Source organism: Astyanax mexicanus, chromosome 18, assembly GCF_023375975.1.
Source record: "Astyanax mexicanus isolate ESR-SI-001 chromosome 18, AstMex3_surface, whole genome shotgun sequence".
NCBI lineage: Eukaryota > Metazoa > Chordata > Actinopteri > Characiformes > Acestrorhamphidae > Astyanax > Astyanax mexicanus.
In genome coordinates, this window is record NC_064425.1 from 40,982,833 (window position 1) to 41,004,940 (window position 22,108).

The 22,108-nt window shown below is 36.6% G+C and overlaps 2 protein-coding genes across 2 annotated transcripts; one reads left to right on the forward strand and one right to left on the reverse strand.

The window, feature by feature from the left end:
- Positions 1-1,460: 1,460 nt before the first annotated feature.
- hs2st1a (heparan sulfate 2-O-sulfotransferase 1a) lies at positions 1,461-15,396 on the reverse strand. Its single transcript, XM_007245087.4, has 8 exons — positions 15,255-15,396; positions 13,864-14,051; positions 8,597-8,832; positions 7,707-7,792; positions 7,385-7,523; positions 6,534-6,631; positions 3,861-4,018; positions 1,461-3,034 (listed from the first exon to the last, which is right to left on the reverse strand). Exons 2-8 carry the CDS (start codon positions 13,985-13,987, stop codon positions 2,808-2,810), a joined length of 1,068 nt encoding a protein of 355 aa, XP_007245149.1. The 5' UTR covers positions 13,988-14,051; positions 15,255-15,396; the 3' UTR covers positions 1,461-2,807.
- Positions 15,397-16,339: 943 nt separating this feature from the next.
- selenof (selenoprotein F) lies at positions 16,340-21,835 on the forward strand. The gene is made up of 5 exons (XM_007245089.4): positions 16,340-16,456; positions 17,858-18,025; positions 18,921-18,984; positions 19,504-19,553; positions 20,688-21,835. Exons 1-5 carry the CDS (start codon positions 16,403-16,405, stop codon positions 20,817-20,819), a joined length of 468 nt encoding a protein of 155 aa, XP_007245151.2. The 5' UTR covers positions 16,340-16,402; the 3' UTR covers positions 20,820-21,835.
- The last annotated feature ends 273 nt before the right edge of the window (positions 21,836-22,108 follow it).

Sequence of the window (22,108 nt, forward strand, 5' to 3'; positions counted from 1 at the left end):
ACATGCTAAATGCTAAAGAATAAACTAAATATATTATTGCTAACTTGTGTGGGCTAGCTTCCATTCATGTTAGCAGTGTTAAATGGCTAATAACAAGTAAAATCTAAAGAAACCAATCTGCCTATTTTTATTTATGGCACTGTTAGCTTTTATGTTGGTTATGAACCAAAACGCTAAATGGCTAACAACGAATAAAAGCTACTGGAAACAAAGTGTCTTAATTTCACGCACACTATGCTAGCCCTTAAGGTCAAGTTATATTTCTACATCGAGCCGAAGCCAAACCCGCACCTCCTCAGAAATGTAACTGCTGGATGCGGACAGCAGTAGCTGTGCTTGGTTCGCTGAACTGCCCACACATTCCCACTTTCATGGTTTAAACTGCAGAAATGTGGACACGCGAAGTACAACCGCTGCTTTGACTCACCACAGAAGTATTAATTGGCCTGTATTGAGCTATCTTTAATTTATAATAGTACTTACAAAAAATGATAAAATGCTAACAATGAATAAAACTACTGAAAACTAATCATCTTGGCTCACTCACATGAGCTATATTTTAGTCAAGTTAGCACTGAACCAAAATGCTAAACAGCTAACAAATGACCAAAGCTACTAAAAATCAATTTGCTTATCATATTGTTTTACAGTATAAGGTGCACTTAAAATCCTTAAATTTCCCAAAAATCCTCAGTGCACCTTATAGTTCAGTGCCTTATGTATGAAAGAGCAAAAAAGCCACTCCATTGAGGTACAGCGTTATACAGGAGTTTCAGTTTAGTTCTCCCGGCTAGCACTGCTGGAGCAGCATTAGCTGCTAACTGTAGTGTTAGCTTTTTCAACATTCAACGAGTATATTGGACTGTAGCCTGCATGTTTACTGTGTTAAAAACAAGATACATGGGATGAAGCGCAAGCTAATATAACCCTGGCTCACAGGAACACTCAGGGTTTCTCAGTGTAGCACTGAGGGTGGCATTTTCTAGCACAAAACACGGCTAGCGCAAGCTATTAGCCGGTAATGCTAATGCTACTGCACCCAGCCTTTGCGGAAATCTGAAAATCTAACATTTAAATAAATAAAATAAATGGAAGCTTTTTACTCAGGAGAAAAATCTGCGTTGATTTATATCCATTGCTCATTTCATTTTAAAATATTATTTTTTAAGAATTACAGTTTTGTTTACTAAGCTTAGCTTTTCTTAACTTAGTTACCAAAGAACAAAAACTAAACATTACTATACAACACTTCACTTCACTTCACTTCACTTCACTGCATCTCATTTCACATGATGCTAGATGCCTTATGCTAACCTTTATTCACAATGTCCATACCAGCATTTACTGTAAGCTAGAGACAACTAATAAGTCATTCCCATAAAATGAACTGGCTTCTCATACCTTCCATTCATATTAACCAAGTTAGCATTTTCCTAACATAGCTAAAAACAAATGAGAGCTATAAGTAGTGAGTTTATTTAGCGTAAACACATCAGCTAGCATTACTTCTATTCATGATTAGCAACATTTTAAGTGAATAATTCCCACAGCACAGTAGTTTCCAATCCTGGAGGTCCTGGAGATCCTCCCGTCCCGCACATTTTGGCACTTTTGCTGCTCCAAAATAATTCTAAATAATTCTAAACCCAGAAAGTGCTTGTAAATGAGAATGCACTACTGGATGTTATGGCCAAAATATTTGGTCGATATGATGTTATTTCAATATCAAAATGAGTGAGACAAAAAAAGCCACCAAAAAATTACCAAGAATTCAAGAAAACAATAAAATACAATGTACAGACCTATAAATATGTCACATATAATATGTCAAAAATAATATCACCTTTACTGAAATATTTTATAACCTGGTATAAACCGATCGTAACATTATGACCTCCTCCTTTTTTCTACAACCTATATCCAGTTCTTCAGTGAAGGATACAGTAGGTATAATTATATACACTATCCTGGTCACCCTTTCTACCTGTACTTTAATTTGTCAGGACACCACAGAATAGACCTCCAAAGAGCAGCTATTATTATTTGGGTGGTGGGTCACTCTTAGCATTGAGATAACACTGATTAGCATGGTGGTGGTGTTTGAGGTGTTCTGGTTCAGTGCGTGGTTAAGATGCAGCAGTGCTGCTGGAGGTTTTAAACACTGTGTTCTTCACTCACTGTCCTCCACTCTATTACGCACTCCCACCTACAGCTGAAACACCTTGTAGATAAAGTAAAAAGTGTTGACCTTTCTTCACCAGTGCCAATGCTAATCAGTGCTGAGAATAGTAGCTGCTCTGTGGCGGTGGTCTCTCTCTCTCTCTCTCCTGTGGGGTCCTGATCATTAAAGAACAGAGTGAAAGGAGGATAATAAATTATGCATAACACCCAAACTAATAATGGGGTAGAAACAAGGAGGTAAAATGAATGCTATTCATTCATGTTGTAGGACAGCACCTATGTGCAGGAGAGGAGGTCCTCCAGGACCAGGGTGGGGAACCACAGCTGTAATGGATTCAGGTGCTGTGGTGTACAGCCACAACTAGTAACAAGTTACTGAGTATTGATGGTTTACTGCCGCTTCACTTTGAACAGTTTGACATGCATCTGAGGCAGTTCTTTAGAGAAATCTATTCACCTCAACCCCTCGCTGATACACACAGCTGCCCCTCACGCACACCTGCACTCCCAGGTGACCAGAGAAGCACAGGGTCCAGGTAGGGAGGTGTTCAGCCACGCCGGGCTGATTTCTCCCTCTGTGGTGAATATGACGACAGTATGTGGCACTAGAGTACAGCTCAAACATCTCACGTAGTTTTGGGATAGATTTTCTCGTAGAAGAAGTTCTGTGCCAGCAGGTAAAGCTCTCCGTCCTTTTCCCGCACTGCGTGGGCACGAGCGAACTGGAACTGCTCCAGAGCAAACTCGTAGAACTCATTCTCCATCTTCCAGATGGCCGACTGCTGCAGTCTGGCTATGGACTCTTTAGTGGGAGGCTTCTTCTCGCTGGTTTTCCTCAGGTGGGATTTTTTACCTATGAGATGAGATGAGAGAAAAACACATTCAGAGATTTTCTTTTAATTTTGACTGTGTCTAAATATTTTATATTATTAAAAAAAACAAAACAGAGATGGTTGAATGGACAATATACACAAACTGTCAAATGGGAAGGACAGATGGATAGATAAATAAAAAAAAGACAGATGAACAGATACATAAATGAAAAAAAGCACGGCTCCATAGATAAACAGAAAAAAGGACTGATAATAGATTGATGAAAAACAGGACAAATTAATATACAGAAAAAACAACAGAATGCCACATAAATTAATACAATTATAAATTATAGCTTTAACAGCCAGAAACAACAGGAAATGGACTGTTGGATATATGTGGGGAAAAAATAAAATAAAGAATAAAGAAAAGGTAGCCACTGAAGGACAAATTAATAAACAAGAAAAATACAGATTAATAGAAAGAATTAAGAGATAAAAACAGATAAAACAAAAAAAGAAAACAGATGGACAAATGAATAGATTTATAAATGAAAAGTACAGATGAATTGCTAAATATACACAGTACCAGTATGAACACATCAGCTCATTCAATGTTTTTATTTTTGCATAATCTGCTTTTTGCTTATTAATAAGCATATTCTGGTTTCTTTAATACTTTTTGTTTGTTTACTAAATGAAATGATCTTATATGCTTTTCTTCATAGTCTGGATGACTTCAGTATTGTATTAATTTACAATGCAGAAAATAATAAAATGTAAAAAAAAAAAAAAAAATTCATTTTAAATAATGAAAAAAATATATATATAAGAATAATAAGAATATAAGTACCATAGGGATCATACCTGTTCTATAGAGCTCTGTGGCCCCTTTGAAGAAGCGTGGCAGTGTTGCTTCCAGCATCATCACAAAGTCCTCCAGCTCCTCCGTCACGCCCACCAGCATGTACTCGTTCACCAGGTTATACTTAGCCTGTTCCAGAGCCCAGTGGCTCCCAATGTTCCTGCAGACAGAGACCCACCATCAACAACACTGAATAGATTCAGAAATACCAAATAAATGACATACAATTTCCTTTACATATAATATATCTTATGCTGATATGTGTTTCCCTGCTCAAATCAGAGTGTAGAGTCAAGAATTTATGATGTACATAAGTCACAATGCAATGAAGTCGCATTTATTTACTAAATTTTACAGATTTTATTGTGAATGTAACATTTGATTTGTTAAACTGTATTACTGAACTATCCAATCTGATAAATTAAGTTAAACTGTGCCTAAACATTAGAGGTGTGCCAAAAAATCGATTCACATAAGAATCTTGATTCTCATTTACTACGATTCAGAATCGATTTAAAATGTCCCAAAATCGATTCTGAGGGGCGGGTTTTAGACTGATTTTGGGCTGGGTATTTTTGTTGGACCTGGCAACCCTGGGGATAGCGCTTGTCCTTTCAAACGGAGATCTTCCAGACACACACAGAGCGTAGGTGTTTGAGAATCACCGGTAAGATGGCAGAACAAGCACTATATTACATTAGATTAACGTGTAGTTTCAATGTTTTATGGCAGAATGCTTCATAACAAGCATAAAAAAGATCGCTAGTAGTTAGTTTCAGTAACTGTTAGCTAGCTAACTAGCTAACTTTCCAGTTCCACCTTAAATAACGCTACAGGTGGCAGCGGGCTGCAGCATTTAAGGCGGAACGGAAAAATACAATAAGCTAATCAGAGCTAATTTCAGCTCTTCATCACAGAGGAATTAAGGAATGGACCATATGAATTAATTTCTCCACCTCCTGCCCCCTTTCTGAAGAAATACAACGACCTTAAATTAACTAGTTAATCAGCAGCTGCTCCTGAACTTTAGCGCTCCACTGCTATCATCACATCAGCCCAGCAGCGTCACCTACACACCACCGCTAGTAGCCTGGTAATAAAGCAGTGTTATTTATTATTTATTTATTGTTCATTAACGTCATTGTGATATCCCAGTGATTCCTCTGTCACTGAGGACCCACATTCCTGCACATTTTATTGTTTTTGTAACACATTACCTGCTCCAGGACCAGTGTATATTATGGAGGGTTTTTTTTTCAATAAGATTCATAAGCCAGAAGCAGAAATTTTTATAATTCAAATCGTTTTGAATCAAAAATCGATTTTGAATCGAATCGTGGCCCCCAAAATCGGAATCGAATCGAATCGTGAGATAGTAAACGATTCCCACCCCTACTAAACATGTACCTATATTAATGTTTCCTGTAGAAGATTTGATCACTTACTTTTACTGAAAACAGGAGCAGGTTACTGAATGACAGTTGTTGTCCAGAGTACACACTAAACTACTCCGTGCCATTATTCTGTTGTAGTGATATGTAGTGGTAAATTATTATTTGCTATTATACTACTAGCCTAAACTGGTAGTAAATATTTCCCACGACAGGGCTTCAGAAAAGTATAACCAGTAGAGATGGGACCGATCCGATACAATATCGGTATTGGGGCCGATATTGACGTAATTCGACATATCAGATATCGGGCGAGCGCGTCCGATCCACTTACCGATCCATATTCCAGTCCACAGCTTGAGCTGGACAGTAAACCCGCCGTAACGTTAACACGAAACACATCACTGATCCGGATTCCAGTTCCACAGTTTACCCTGAACATCCAGCAGCTTCAGTCTGCAGCTGACTGAGTAAACATTAGCTATTTGTCTACAATAAAAATTCAATTATCTGGAGAGTTTTAACTTTGAAAACGCTGTACAGCAGAACGGTACACGTAAAGTCAGCGTCCAAATAAACAGATTAACACCAGCAGTCTGTTAGCCCAGCTAGCACTGAACTGACAGCAAATGATTTATAATTCACATATCCTATAAAAACACAGGATCTACAAACACTAACCAGCACAAACACACCAGTTAGCCGTTAGCAAATGCATTCCGGCATTGTGAAAGTAATAAATAACTATATTAAGTGAACTACAGCCATAATCCACATCTAATATCAAATCACAGATCCTACCAACCCTAACCAGCACTAAGAAATCAATCAGTTATTAAAAAACAGTGATTAATTCAGCTCGGAAATACAGTTAGCACCACCGGTTAGCCATTAGCTATTGCAGCTAATCCTCTATGCTACTTGTCAAAATAAAAGTCTCCTGCGCAACCGTAGCAAAACAATGCCCTGAATTTAATATTTAGCGTATTTAATATTTACCTTTTTTTAATATTTAATAAAAATTAAATCATTTAACTTGAAAGGAAACTACTGTGTATTTGCATATAAAGTATGTCAAATAAATGACTTTTGAATGCATTTACATTAAATGCACTTGTGTGGTCTGTTTCAGCCTCATTATGAAACCTTAATCATAGTTCTATTAATAAACTAAAAGTATCGGTATTTGTATCGGTATCGGCAATTTTATCAGTTTTGTATCGGTATCGGATCGGAGCTGAAAAAAGCATATCGTCCCATCACTAATAACCAGTACAAACTGACCAGCACTCTGAGTAATGACCACAGAAGAAGGGAATCTGAAGCCAAAGCTTCTCAGGAGCACAGTCTGATCCTCCTGCAGCTACACACTCATCAAATGTCTGAAAACAAACCAACACACACAAAAAGTTATACAGTATATAATAATACAGTTACAATTAGAAAAAAACAGAAATTAGAAAATTATAGATAAAATAACATACTGTGTAAACAGTAATATTTTGTGTTAAAAGTTTGTTGCATTTGTTTTCCATTCTGTACTAAGGATCTGTATTTTTTGGATGACAAGGCGCACTTAAAATCCTTTAATTATCCCCAAAATCTAGAGTGTGCCTTATAATCTACTGCACCTTATTTATGAATTTTACCAGTCAGGTATTAAAGAGCAGTAAAACCACTCAGAGTTTCAGTGAAGTTTCTCCAGCATTAGGGATGGGTAGAGCAGCATTAGCATTAGCCGCTAACCGCAATGCTAGCTCTTTCGCTGTTTAGAGGAGAGTATATTTGACTGTAATCTGCGTGTTTGCTGTGTTAAACAAGATACGTGGGACGAACCGCTAGCTGATAGCGCCCTGTCTTACAGGAACGTTCAGGGTTCCTCAGTCTAGCGCTATCGGGCGGCATTTATGTCTCTCTAGCGCTGTGGTTAGCGCTACTAAAGCTAATGCTGCTGCACCCAGCCCTAGAACTGCAGAAACTTGACAGAAAACTCACCTTTAGACAAAATATTGGAAATTTAAGCTTACTGTAAATAAACTGAAGCGCTTGACTCAACCAAATAAATGTTTTTTTTTAGGAGAGAAATCTGTGAAGATTAGCGTCCAGTGTATGAAGCTCAGAGAGCTGGAACTGACCTTCTTGTCCCCTTGTTTCCTGCGTCTCAGGCCGGGTCTGTAGTCGTCTCCGAAGCGCAGAAAGTAGTAGTAGGACACCAGGCGCTCAATCGGATCTCTGATTATATTGATGTAAATGGGCTTCTTCGCAACACCAAATCTGATGAAAGAACAGTTACTGTTCATTTACAGATCAGCCAAAACATTAATACTACTGACAGGTGACAGGAATAACACTGATGATCTGGTCCAACTGGCTCGTGTGTGTGTGTGTGTGTGTGTGTGTGTGTGTCAAATCAAGTTTGTTGTTTAGATTACTGGCAAACTCTAACGTAGCACTTACTTTGTAAAGTCCAGAAATGAAACATGGCCGTGGTAGAAAGCTGGCTTCATCTCCTTCCACGACGTCACATTCTTAACAAACCGCACCTGAAATTTAAAACGTTCACTGATCAACAGCTCAAACACTTCTTACAACAGATAAACTCCCCTCCAGAAGTATTGGAAGTGATATCCCTTTATTTCACTGAGGTGTTTTTAGGGTCTTTCTTTACAGCATGCAAAATGTTTTTGTCATCAACTGCTTTTGTTTTCCTTGGTTTATGTGTTAGACATAAATAATTTAGTACACCAGTGATGACTTTCTGCTTCAGGACATTCCAAAACAGTTATAGCCAAAACTGGCAATGGCCTTTATTTGTATAACGGTTTTGATTGCTTCACACTCAGAGTGGGAAAAAACATACTCCTTTAACCATAAATCCACAGTCTGCACAGATAAACATAAATCTGAAACTGAGTGTAGATATTCAGCGCTATTTATTGCCTGAATAATCAATGCATTAAGACACATCCGGGAATAACACACTTGACACAGACAGGTGCTATCTTCAGAACTGTGTAACAGATAAGTAATAGGTAATAGGTAATAAAAGCTGAAAGGTTGATCTTTTGTCTCATATTGATCTCGAATTTTACATTTAAAAGTTTCTAGTTTACAACAGAAATAAAGGGGTTGGTTTCTTGTTAGTAATCTAATGTTTGATACCTATCTATTTATCAATCCTTCCATCAAAACCTAACTATGATATAGCTCACTATTCTAAGACTTTGAAATTAACAGTTCAATTCTATTTGATTGTTGAGAAACTGTTATAACATATGCTCTACAGAATTACAGAATTACTAGATGTCATTGTGCGTGCTATGATAATGTGGTAGAGTGTGTCTGACCTGGTCCTGCAGGGACATGACGGGGTTGTTCTTGGTGGTGTTGATGTGCAGGACGTGGTAGTGGTTCCGGCTGCACAGATCGTAGGCAATGTTAGTGAAGGATGTGCTGGCTGTTTTGGGGACTCTGTTATAGATGACCACAATGTCATCCTCTTCACCCCCCGGTGCTGCTCTCACTCCTTCCTGAACGTGTCGTTCATCAACCTCACGCACCTCATGTCTGGCTATAGCACGCTCTGTGGACATAAAGACCTGCTCATGAACCTGTTCCTCATTTACCCCTTCTGGATATAAATGATGACACTCACATAAACAGCAATAAACATTATTTAAGTTAAACTAATCTAGAATTAAGAAATACAATTTCATAATTAGAACATTTCCCAACTGAAAAATGCAACAGCAGTGCTGCTGGTGTTTTTAAACACTGTGTCCTTATTCACTCTCCTCCACTTTACACTATGTTCCAAAAGTATACCAATTTTCTTGAACAAACCTCCTAAAGATAACTGTATTTTTTTTTATAAAGAAAGTCAAAATGCACCATTTCAAATTATTATGCAAACAATGTTTCAAAACATTTTATACGTTGCAAATGCAAATGGATATTTTTTGAATTTGCAGCATTATTAGATCTTCACATTTGAACAGGCCAGGTTACATGTTAACATAGAAGCCCTTCTTTGATGTCGCCTTCACAATTCCTGCATCCAATGAACTTGAGTTTTTGGAGAGATTCTGCTTGAATTACTTTTGCAGAATGCCAGAAAGGCCTTGTGATAAAGCGCATTCATATCCAGCAAGGACAGAACGAAACTTTATGGGTAGTGTAGGGCGAGCGCTCAGAAGCAGGGCCAGTAACCATGGCAACAAGGAGGTACAGTTTATCCGACACCGTTTATTTACACACCAACACTAATATTTACAAATTTACAGGCGTACGTACTTGACGAGAAAAGAAAACGAAAAGTAAACAAACACAAAATAATCTCTTCACGCAGAGAATAAGGTCTATCTCCTATACAGTCGTATAGAGCTTCTTTTCATGGCTGATATCCCGAACTATCTGTCCCCCCCCCTCCTTACTCATAGATCCAGTACACCTTTTATACCATTAACCCCTCCCATGAACATACCATTTCTCACACGGGTAGAACCGGGTAATGATACACCAATACATGGTACTATGATATAATAAGAATAACAATATTAATAATAATAATAATAATAATAGTAGTAGCAAACTCTAATCAGTTTGTAAGTGCTGAAATCTGTACGAGTTTCAATGTACATATAAAATACACATTCACATTTCTTCCCTTTCTTTTACAGGTACACACTCCCCCTCTCTTCTGCAAGGATGGACTCACCCAGGTAAGTAAAAGGTTTTGAGTTACGTGTAGTACCCTTTTGTCTCAACAGGCTGAGCATGAGTGTACACAGGTAAGTAATATAGTCTTTATGGTGATGAAGAGGGGTATAGCCTACTTCATCACAGGCCTCCCAGACCTGCTGTTTTGATGTGGACCATCCATGGTTGCACGGCATACATCAGTAAACAAGACTGTGTGAAAAATAGTCTTTATATATGTCTGGGCCCTGATTATCATGCTACAGTTTTGGGTTATATCTACTTTTTCATACCTTGTCCAAGGCACTGCACCAGTTCACGCTTTTCAGCAGCAGAGCCATTCTTTTTCTTTTACATATTGCTTAAAACCTGTGGCCACCACCTAAATAATAATAGCTGCTCTGTGGTGGTCTCTCCTGCACGGCCAGAAGAGTGCTCAGAGGATGTGCACAACAGCTCACAGATGTTCTCACAGACATTTTCAACATTTCTCTGAGCACTGCAGTCATGCCAACATGCTTTAAGACCATCACCATTGTTCCTGTGCCAAAGAATTGTCCAGTGTCCTGCTTCATTTACTACCATCCCATTGCACTTATTCCCATTATCAAGTGCTTTGAGAGGCTAGTCATGAGACACATCAAAATTAAAAACAAAAAAAAACCTTTTCAACTTGAAACCATTACTACTAGTTTAAGAAAATGTGAATCTAAAGGAATTTCTTCTCCTCTAAGAGCTAACAGCTGCATGAGTTTTGTTTCTTTTGCTCTCACTAAAGCACAGTGATATAAGAAGCTCCTGAAATCCAACACCTGCACCTGTCACACAGCACAGGTGGATTCACTGCGGTCAGCTGGGTGTCAGACAGACTAATTAGACTCTGAGTAACGTCCTGTTGAAGCCATCAGTCATGTTATAGCCTTATATTTAGCTACAAGTGACCTTCCCCGTTTTCCATATTCACAGAAACACAGGCAGCCTACAGAACTCCCCTCAGTACGAGAACTCAGCTCTGGGGTTTAACCAGAGATACATATCCACACAGGGGCAGCCTGCACAGCTTTCATCACCACCCATAATGCACCCTTCAGCGTCCTGGCCACTGTTTAGGAACCTAATCCCTACAGTACTTCAGTTTACATCGCCAGAGCATCACACAGTTCAGGAGCTCTAAAAACAGCACTGATCTGAACCCAGCCCAGAAAATGCAGTGAGAACACTTGGCTGATGACATCCTAACAGCATACTCTGCCAGGTCACTTCCATTTATACTAGTACTCTGTTTCAAATATGGGAGTTAAGAGGCTTTCAGTTTAATTCAAGATCTGACATTGATCTACACCAATAAATGTATATACAATAAGCAAAGACAGTGCAATGCCTCTCAAAAGTGAAGCCACCACAGGTCCAGCGCCTCTATTTGATGGTTTAGTATGATATGTAGCTCCGTCCATCCAAATTTAGTTCAATAACAGTCATTTTCTCCTGTTCTGTAAACTCAATGGAAACTCAAAGGCATTCTGAGACATGGAGCTTGGTTTTAAGAGAATGGTCTGGCTAGACCTCTGGTCTCTACTGTCAGACCCTGGTTGCAAATTCAACAACATGCATACCTCCTCCTTAACCACTGATGACAATCTAAAAAGAACCAAACTGTAATATTCTAGATTTGCGCTTTTCCAGCAAAAGAACCAGTCCTTGAACCAGTTCAATTCAGGCTTATAAGAACCGTAGTGCTTTTCAGTGAACCAGCCTGCGTTTCTGCCAGTTGTAGTGGAACTGTCAAAACGTCACATCATACGTTATCAACAGAGGTGTTTCACAGCAGCTCTGTGCTTCTGTACAAACAGACATGCCCAGAGATGTAGTCACGGTGCGCGGTAAAGAACCTAGTATTCTTCGGTTCCCGATGCAAAACGAATGTTCCTACTTTTGTTGGTGGAAACGCAGTAGACTGGTTTAAAATAAGGTTTGTGAAACACAATGGTGCCAGTTCCACGTACGTGAAAAAAAACGGGAGACAATGAATAGGTTAGAACATGCCCAGAAAATCAGTCAGGTCTTGTGTAATGTTCCCAGCATGCAGTGGTCAGTACCCAAGTAAGGAAAAAACACAAGGTAACCGCATGGCCTCCATCCACATGGATGGACATGTGCTTGTAAATGCATGTGTCTAAAGCTGTGCACCTCAGTCAGGCACAGTTTCGCAGCGCAAATATTTCCAGCAACAGCTGAGTTCAGACTTTTAATCCCAGAAAAACAAACAAACACTCTTATTTATCGTATAAAAAGCCATATAAATGCCTGATTAAAGAACCGATTACTGTTGTTTTGCTGTTTTCCCGGAGAAGTGTAAATGCAGCACAAGTCTTGGTACCAGATACCAAAAAACACCTACAGGAGGTCTTCAGATGTCGATGCCTCAACAGACTCCTCAATCTGAGCTGAGCAACTACACAATATCAGGTGGGTGGTTTTAATGTTATGGCCGATCAGCGTAATTCTGGCCACAAGATTTATAAGCTTGGGGGTTTGAGTGTGCAGAGTAAATTAGCATACACACTGACCCCCTGCATAGCTCAAGTGAGACCGGATCGTGCGTCCAGACTCGCTTTCAGATGAGTGATGAGCGAGATGACAGTTTACAGCCTATTTATGAAGATGTGAGTTACAGAGATCTACTGTTACAGACTGGAACAGACCCCAAGCCCCCACCCCCACCCCGCATCCCTGAGTGAAGGTGCCTCACGGTCATCTAGAAATTTAATGTTCAAACTAATAAACTTTATTGTTTTTTTTTTGGCAAATATTCACTCTTTTTTGAAATATTTAAAACTATTGACTTGCAAAAGAAGTTCATTATACTTTGACAGTTGCAAATTAATTTATTTTTTAGTATTTTCTTTTACAATTGCAGTTAGGATTTTAAATGTTCAAGTTTGTAAAACATGAAAGTTAAGCAGAAATACTCAAGATTTAGGCACATAATATCAGGCAAAAAAAAAAAAAGACAAATGTTGGCCTGTTAAGGGGTTAAAGTACAACCCCATAAATAAAAACAGAATGACAATTTGCAAATCCTGTTCAAGATATATTCAATAGAATACACTAAAGACAATATATTTGATGTTCAAACGGATAAACTATAGTTTTTTGCAAATATTCTTATTTGATGCTGCAATAATTTTCGAATAAGTTAGGACAGGGTCATTGTTTCCACTGTGTTATATCACCTATCCTGTTAACACTCAATAAGAGTTTGGAAACTGAAAACACTCATTTTTGAAGCTTTATAAACTTTACCTTCAATTGCACATTGAAAATCTTTGTTCTTGAATTGAACAATTGAACAATTTGCTAAAGTGGTGAATCTTGCCCCATTCTTGCTTGTGAACGACTGAGCCTTTTAGGGACACTCCCTTTTTACCCAATCATGAAAATCACCTGTTTCCAACTTGGCTGTTCATCTGTGGAATGTTCCAAACTGGTGTTTTTTTTTTTTTTTTTTTTTTTTTTAGCATTCCTCAACTTTTCCAGTCTTTTGTTGCCCATGTCCCAAATTCTTTGGAACGTGTTACAGCATCAAATTCAAAATGAGTGAATATTTGGAAAAAACAATAAAGTTTATCAGTTTCAAAATTAAATATCTTGTCTTTTTAGAGTATTTAATTGATTGAAAAGTATTTGCAAATCATCATATTTATTTTAATTTATGGGGTTACTAACAGGCCAATAATTTTGCCTGATATTACAAGCTTAAATCTTGAGTATTTATAATCAATTATTACATAATATTTGATTTGTTGTCGAACAATATTACATGTTCGACAACAAACGTTACTGAAAATCCTAATCGAAATTGTAAAAGAAAATCTATATAAAAAAAATCAAGTTAAATTAAATCTCAATCCCTCACCCAGCTTTCCTCTCGACTCCTCCAGCTTCTGAATCTGGTTCTCCAAGAACACCATGGCCACTGCGAACGCCAGCAGTGCCAGGAGCTGATACTTGGGCGGCATCATCATCCTCCACAGCGCCATCAAATCAGCCGGGAAGAGGAGGACATGCCGTGTGGCTCCGGCGGATGGGCTGGGATGTGTTCTTCTAAACACACAAATAAGAAGAAACATGTATCATCTATAATATGTTATATTATAACACACTAGCTGGAAAGACCCTTAATTTCAAAGGGACCAGGTTGACAGGATACAGGTGAAGAAACAGATGGACAGAGACTAACACTGCCAAACGCATTTATTTTATTTACATTTATTTTTCCAGATATTATTCCTTCCATTACATAGGTCATAGCCACTTTTAGTCAACTGTTTCTAGTTACTGTCTTTTCATTGGCTGCCAAAAATAATTCAATTTTAAAAAAGTTATTATTATTTTTTCCTACCAGCTAAGTAAAGTTCCTCAAGTAAAGTTTTACACATGAGAAAGCAAACATAACCCCATATATAAGCATCAACTGTCTCAGCCTTGACCAAAGAGGGCTGCAGCACAGCTGACCCTGTGCTTTGACCTCTGATGCTGAGCTGAGGGTAAGAAAGGGTAGAATATCATTGCAATGTACAAATCTATTAGTCTAATAACAAGTGATGAAGTGTAGATACTAGATATTGCTTAATTCTCTTAGATACATTACTCAAAAATAAGGAAAAGCTGCTAACTTTACTTTTTTAACATTTATTTTTTAAGCAGTTAATTTGACTACATTTACTCCTTATTATTTCTGTTTTGTCTGACTGAATATTTCGTTTTAGCTTGATTGTAGTTTTTAGATTTGTATCTTTTTTTGGTTGAAATAATTTTATTTCTTAGGCCATTTTAACTTACCTTCTTAATCTTATTATACACTCCTATAAATGAAATCTTAATTTGATCATTATTATAGAAATTACAATTAATTTGACTTTTCTTATTATTAACTTCTTTTCTAATCTTATTAAATATTATTTATTTATTTATTTGTATCTCATTCAATCCCTGATATTGTAATTGCTCGGCTGATCACCCTCAGTTAATATTAGAGTTAAAATAAAGGCTAAATGCTACAAACAGAATTCTGTATTTTTCTAAAACATTTAATAGTTAACTTAGTAAATAATAATAAATACATGATAAAATCACGAGGACAAATAAATTATAGTTTTTAGAAAATTCACAATGACTGCAAACACACACACACACACACACACACACAGTTAGCTTAGCGTAGCTAGCGCACACTATCCCTACTCCATCAGCAGAAACAAAGCGCAAATATTAAAATCCAGAGAACAGGAATAATGTCCACTTTACCTGCAGCTGTAAAACGCCAAACAAACTCCAAAAAATAAACCGGTTTCTGCCTAAAACAATCCGAATCCAATCAGCAACGTCGGAGCAGTGTTTGGGTCGCCTGAGTCGCTACTTCCGACGAAATGTGTAGTCACTTCCGGTTCTGTGATTTTATCGTTTTAATAATGTATTTAAGAAGTTTAATCAAGAATTAATTATTTAGATTGCTGTAATTATTATTATCATTATTAATTAGAATAATGATAATAATAATACTGTATTATATTACTACTAATATTACGACTAATAATACTAATACTACTACTATTATTACTAATACTATTAACACTTATACTAGTATTACTACTATTCATACTACTACTAAAATTACTACTACTATTAATTCTACTAGTATTACCACTACTACTATTACTATTAATACTACTTGTATTACTCCTATTACTACTATTTATAGTATTACTACTACTACTGATACTATTGCTACTACTAATACTACTACTATTAATGCTACTACTATTAATACTACTAATATTAATTATATTGCAAGTGTTACTACTACTAATGCAACTACTAATACTTCTACTAGTATTACTACTACTACTATTACGACTACTATTAATACTAATACTACTACTATTAAAACTATTGTTAGTAATACTACTGCAACTACTTTTACTACTACTATTTATACTGATACTACTAACACTTTTACTAGCATTACTGCTACCACTATTAATTATACTGCTAATATTAATACTAATACTACTACGATTTATACTACCACTAGGAATACTACTACTTCTACCAGTATTACTAGTACTACTATTACTACTTATGCAAACAAAGAAATAAACGTTTATTTAAATGTCCTTTATGAAAAGTGAAACAGTCTCTTAATATTATTTTCTACCCTACTGTTTAAGGAACTCCAACTCCAGTCTAAAAAAAAACAAGTAAATAACGTTTAATAAACAAAGTTATAAATACATAAAAAAACGAATTAATACAGTAACAAATAAATACCGCAATGACTAAAGGAAACTGAACGCAGTGATGAATAAATGCAGTAACGGGAGCTCCGGGCGCTAGGCGGCGGTAGGGAGAGCGGATCTCGCGGGGCCGCGGCCGGGAGGGAGAGAGAGGCGGTGATGATGGCGGCGGCGGAGCTGTATTTGTTGTGGTTATTACCTTTTTTACAGACGGTAAGAGAATAAATCCGCTTTATTGAGACTCTAATTAACTACAGAGCATTTACCCTCAGCGCTGCCTGAATCTCAGCGGGATTAAACCAGCGGTTTATCACAAATACAGCGATATCTCCCCTCAGTAAACCGTGACGTGGCGGAGTGAAGTCCAGGCTAAAGCTAAACCGGCAGAAATGCGGACATTTTTTTACGGAAATAAGAATTTAATTTGTGCTTTATATTAATGTGAAATAATATAAAAGCTGTAGAGTGTAATACAGCCGCGGTACTGAGAATAGACTCTTATATACCACCTTATTATTACAATTAGCTTAAGTTAGTTAACCTAGGTTAGCTAGCTAACGGTATCTACATCCGGTTTCGTTTTTGCAATTAAATTATTTAATCTTTACGTGTGTGTGTGTGTGTGTGTGTGTGTGTGTGTGTGTGTGTGTGTGTGTGTGTGTGTGTGTGTGCTAGTGCACCTCAAAAAAATTGAATATCATTGAAAAGTTAAATTTTTTCAGTAATGCAGTTCAAAATGTTACTCTTATTATATAAGTTAGATGTATTACACACAGTGATCTATTTTAAGTGTTTATTTATTGTATTGTTGATGATTATGGCTTATAGCCAATGAAAACCCAAAAATAAGTGTTTTGGAAAATTAGAATATTAAATAAGACCAATTGGTACTTTTGGTAGTGTGGGCAGTGTGCCAAGTCCTGCTGGAAAATGAATTCTGCATCTCCATAAAAGTTGTCAGCAGAAGGAAGCATGAAGTGCTGTAAGATTTTGTGGAAAAACAAAACTGCACTGACTTTAGACTTGATAATAAAACACAGTGGATCAACACCAGCAGATGACAGACATGTCTCTCCAAACCATCACTGATCATCAGTAAATTCTACATTTCATTTGTAAATCAAGGGAGCAGAGTCTGGAGGAAGAGTGGAAAGACACACAGTTCAAACTGCTTGAGGTCTAGTGTGAAGTTTCCACCAATCAGTGATGGTTTGGAGATAATCATGAACAAAAAAATAAATAAACACTTAAAATAGATCACTCTGTGTGTAATAAATCTGTATAATATGAGATTCACTTTTTTTTAAACTAAAGTTGTGACTGAATTTCTGAAATAAAGTCATTTTTCAATGGTGTATATGATTTTTGAGATGCACCAGTATACATACATACATGCATACAAATTAGTTTATAACTGTCTGTATTGTAAAAGAGAGAAAGTGATTTATTCAGTACCTATAGGGGGAGCTCAGAAACAAAAAAATACCACCAAAAACACTCTCTACCCATTAGCATTAACTGAAAAATTAATAAATAATTGAAAATGCTGTGACCTGATTGGTTATTCCATTGGTTTCATTCATGTGATATGTTTTCCTTCTTTTTTCTTCCCAGCTCTCTGCGTTTGGAGCAGAGCTTTCCTCTGAGGCCTGCAGGGAGATGGGATTCTCCAGTAATCTCCTCTGCAGCTCCTGTGATTTACTGGGTGAGTTCAGTCTGACCCAGCTGGAGCCTTTCTGCAGGAAGTGCTGTCAGGAGGAGGCTCAGCTCGAGTCCAGGAAGGTAAAAATACCAATTTATTTTGTTATCTTGTTGATCTGCATTAGTCGTAGAGATGTTTAGGGCTGCAACTGATGTTTAATTTGATAATCAATTAATGTGTCTATTTTTTTTTTTATAATTGGATTAAAAATGAAACCTCTTGTTCAACTACTCTAGCAGTTTCTAAGAATTTGGTGCTATTATTTATTAGCTTGACTGAAACTTCGAATGCTGATCAAGCTGATACTTTTAAGGTGGAAGTAAAAACTTTCGGGAAGATGCTAATGCCGGCTTGTTTGCTAAACATGAGTGAGTGACACATTTACTAAGAATGAGACATATTGTTTAACTACTCTAGCAGGCTTGAGGAACACTGAATTAGAGAAAAAATAGAAGTAACTTACTGCAAAGTTACCACGGCTCCAGCATGTATCTAGCTTTATTGCTACAGATTTGGTATCTTACTGCCCCCTATTATAGGGTAGCAGCTGTACTTATGTGTATAACACATAATAAAGTGCAACAAATCAATTATTAAATTAATTGGCAGCTATTTTAATAATCAGTTTATTCGATTAGTTGGTTCATCCCTAGATATGTTATGATCACTCACATCAGTCAACATCATGAGCAGAAAACAAGCTTAAATTGGTAAATTTGTTAATATTTAGTTCAGACATATGTTCTGCATGAATGTGAATTGATTTTACTTATTGGTTAACAGTGTTTCATTCTGTGAGTTTAAACACCACCCACTGTATTTTATGCATATGACTGTGCTTTTATGCTGTTTTTTTTTTTTAATAATAAAAATAATAATCGCTGATGTGTGATTTATATCATATTGTCAGGTACTTTAGCTTAGTAATGTCTTTTATAGTAATGATAAACTCAATGATGTTTTTTTTTTGTTCAGCTGTACCCTGGAGCCATCCTCGAGGTGTGTGGATGAAAATTGGGGAGGTTCCCTCAAGTCCAAGGTAATCTAAAATCAAATAAACGTGCCGAGATGATCATTTTTACAGATTTACATTTTAGACTATTTTTACAGTAATTGTCCTCAGCTCTGGTTCATTTTCTGTAAGCTCAGATTTTGAGATGGCATTCAGTTTAGCATTTGTTTGAAGAAAGCTGCCAGTTCTGCAAGGTATCTTTCCAAGTGTTGTGCCGAATTCTGCCTTCCTGCCAGAATCTGGTTCTCTTCGAGTACAGGCACATCCTGCAGCAGAATGAATGTTAGAGTTTTCAGATTCCTTTTATTTCTGTTTATAAAATAGGGTTATTGTACAGTTACAGTAGATACAGCACTGCATTTTTTCTTCTTCTTATAGTTTAATGACTGACGATAGCCTGCCTCAGTCGTGGAGAAACTCTCCTGGTTGCTGGTTGTACTGAAGTGTTATTTCAGCTCACCGACTGTTTCCTCTTTTCTGGTTATTTATAGTTCTGTACTGTAATGATGATGACGTGATGTTATTTGTGTTTGTTTGTTTTTATAGCTTTTGTCAGGAGTGACAAGCCGAAGATGTTCAAGGGTCTTCAAATTAAGGTAAAAAAATGTAACATTTTAATGTGTGGTTCTAATATTTCAGAGTTACACTCTGCTTGTGTATGACTGACTTTCTTCTGACTCACTGTATGTGACTGAAAATGTATTTTAGAGTACATTATTGATGACATTCAACTAGAGGTTGTCAGCTGTGCTATATTGTACTGTTCACAGTCTGTGTTATGTTTTATCAGTTCAATTTTCCAAATGAGGCTAAATTTGAAGATGGGAAATTGGCAGGGATCGTACGGTCATGAAAAACCTGTAAAAGTTATGAAATATTATAATGGCAATTGTAAATAATGGCAAAAATAAAATGAAATACCCAGAAAGTTTTGGGAAAATCATGGAAATTTGGTCTACAGTGCTTTGTGTTTTCGTTTATTGACTGAGAAATCTAAATTGAGCTAACAGATACATCAGCTCAGATTAATTATTTCAATTAATTTCAGATTTATTTTAGACCTACTATAATCAATTTCAATTATAGTTTTTTGTCGATTTTTGGTTTTATTGTCCATGTCTGCACTGATGTTTTAAAAATTGTATGGTCATAAACATTTTCCCTGAAGGCATTTAAAAGTATATAAGTGCTTGAGGAACACTGTACCATTTATTACAGAGTGTAGTTAGTTCAGTTAAGTTGTTGAATTGCAGTATACTTTGAATAAATAAAAAAAACAGTTATAATTTAATATACCATAATATATTGTGATACTGTAAGCATACAAATTATATTGTGTTTAAATACAAAAAAACATTTTTTTATCAGGAAAAATGTATTTTTTTATCCAGTCAGAGTAGTGGGAATAAAATACCAATTTACATAACTTAACACTTAATTAACCACTTCTGAGAAAAATCTTTACACGTGAAGTAATAAAAAAGAAAACGACACTGTGTGTTTTAGAAAATCAGAATAGTGTATAATATGGTATCAATATTTTCTTACACCCTTATTTGTTATTTGTGTAGTGAGAAGATGCTTATCCCTACTGTCATATTTATACTTCCTAAACACACCATCCACTTATCACAAAAATACTGTACTGTACTTGATATTTTAAAAGAGATGATTATCTTAGTAAACTTTAATTGTAATGACTCCAACATTATCATTTTGTGTTGTTCCAGTACGTACGAGGCTCAGACCCTGTACTGAAGCTGCTGGACGATAACGGGAACATCGCTGATGAGCTCAGCATCCTCAAGTGGAACACCGACAGCGTGGAGGAATTTCTCGGCGAGAAACTGGAGCGCATTTAGTCATTAATGTGCTGTTAAATGACCTTTTTCTTCTCTTTTCTTTCCATTTTTTTCAGGAACATCAGTATCTATTAGTTTATTTGCATGAATTTGGTGATACGATACTAATCGAGATACCGGGGTTACGATTTAATACTTTGTGATGTATTGAGATTCAGATTTAATACAATTTAAGGAAAATTTGTCATATGAAAAAAAAAAAAAAATCATATTTATCAACAAATCTGAATAAAAGATAAGTTATATTCCTAGTCAGTGCAATCTAAATACAGAGTACAACACTGCTCTCTAGTGGGCGGGGTTTAAACATAGCACTAAATAAGTCACCAATTCTGACACCAATCTTTTTTTACATGTGAACTAATAATAATTCTATATTAATGCAGTTTTTTTTTTTTAAATAAAAGAATCGATACAATACTGCAAAACAGTATAATATTCTTAAACCCCTAGTAGATACAGATCACTACTGAATGAAAGCTGCTAAAGAGAGTGTGTGTGTGTATGTGTGTGTGTGTGTGTGTGTGTGTGTGTGTGTGTGTGTGTGTGTGTGTGTGTGTGTGTGTGTGTGTGTGTGTGTGTGTGTGTGTGTGTGTGTGTGTGTGTGTGTGTGTGTGTGTGTGTGTGTGTGTGTGTGTGTTTCACTCTTCCACCCAGAAAGGTTTCTCTCAGCGTTGTGAAACTGCTCATCACTTCTTCTTTTCTCGATTCTCACTTCTCTTTTCTCTGCTTCTGTCTGACGGTTTCAGATCTTTAGTTTTTTTTTATACCGTGTTTTGTTAATTATCAGATTCTCCTGAAGGCGCCGGTTCTGAGCTGTTCACAGTGTTTGTTCAGGTTCTGGTGCCGGTGTTGAGCTGCACATTAGTGAAGGTCCTGCAGTAAACCAGACTCTGGAGTGTGAGGCCTGATGTGTGTGCAGTTCTCTCAGCGTTCAGAGCTGGAGAAACCCTGTGAGCAGTCTGACCAGCGATCAGAAGGGGATCTCTGTTCAATAAAAATTAAATGGAAAGCTTTGGGAGTATTGAGGTGTGTTTTTTTTTTTTTTTTTTTTTTTTTTTTTGGTAAATGTAAGCACCAAATGAGTTACAGAAAAAAAATGTATTGTGTAGAACAGTGGCCAAAATGCACAAACAAAAATATTAATTATTCAAATTAATTATATATATATATATATATTTTTTTTTTCTTAGGGTGGGCAGAATGGCTCTGAAACATCATAATATATATTTTTGTTGTGATCAAATTATTCTTGGTAGTGTAACTAAAAATATTGTATTACCTGTTAA

What these genes read in the sequence shown, in the direction of transcription:
- hs2st1a (XM_007245087.4), bottom strand. Translation starts at nt 13,987, where the DNA reads ATGGCGCTGTGGAGGATGATGATGCCGCCCAAGTATCAGCTCCTGGCA. An exon ending in TCATTTCTGGACTTTACAAA is followed by an intron (nt 7,524 to 7,706) that starts GTAAGTGCTACG and finishes TTCTTTCATCAG; the next exon opens with ATTTGGTGTTGCGAAGAAGC. An exon ending in GGTCATTACTCAGAGTGCTG is followed by an intron (nt 4,019 to 6,533) that starts GTCAGTTTGTAC and finishes CTCTGTCTGCAG; the next exon opens with GAACATTGGGAGCCACTGGG.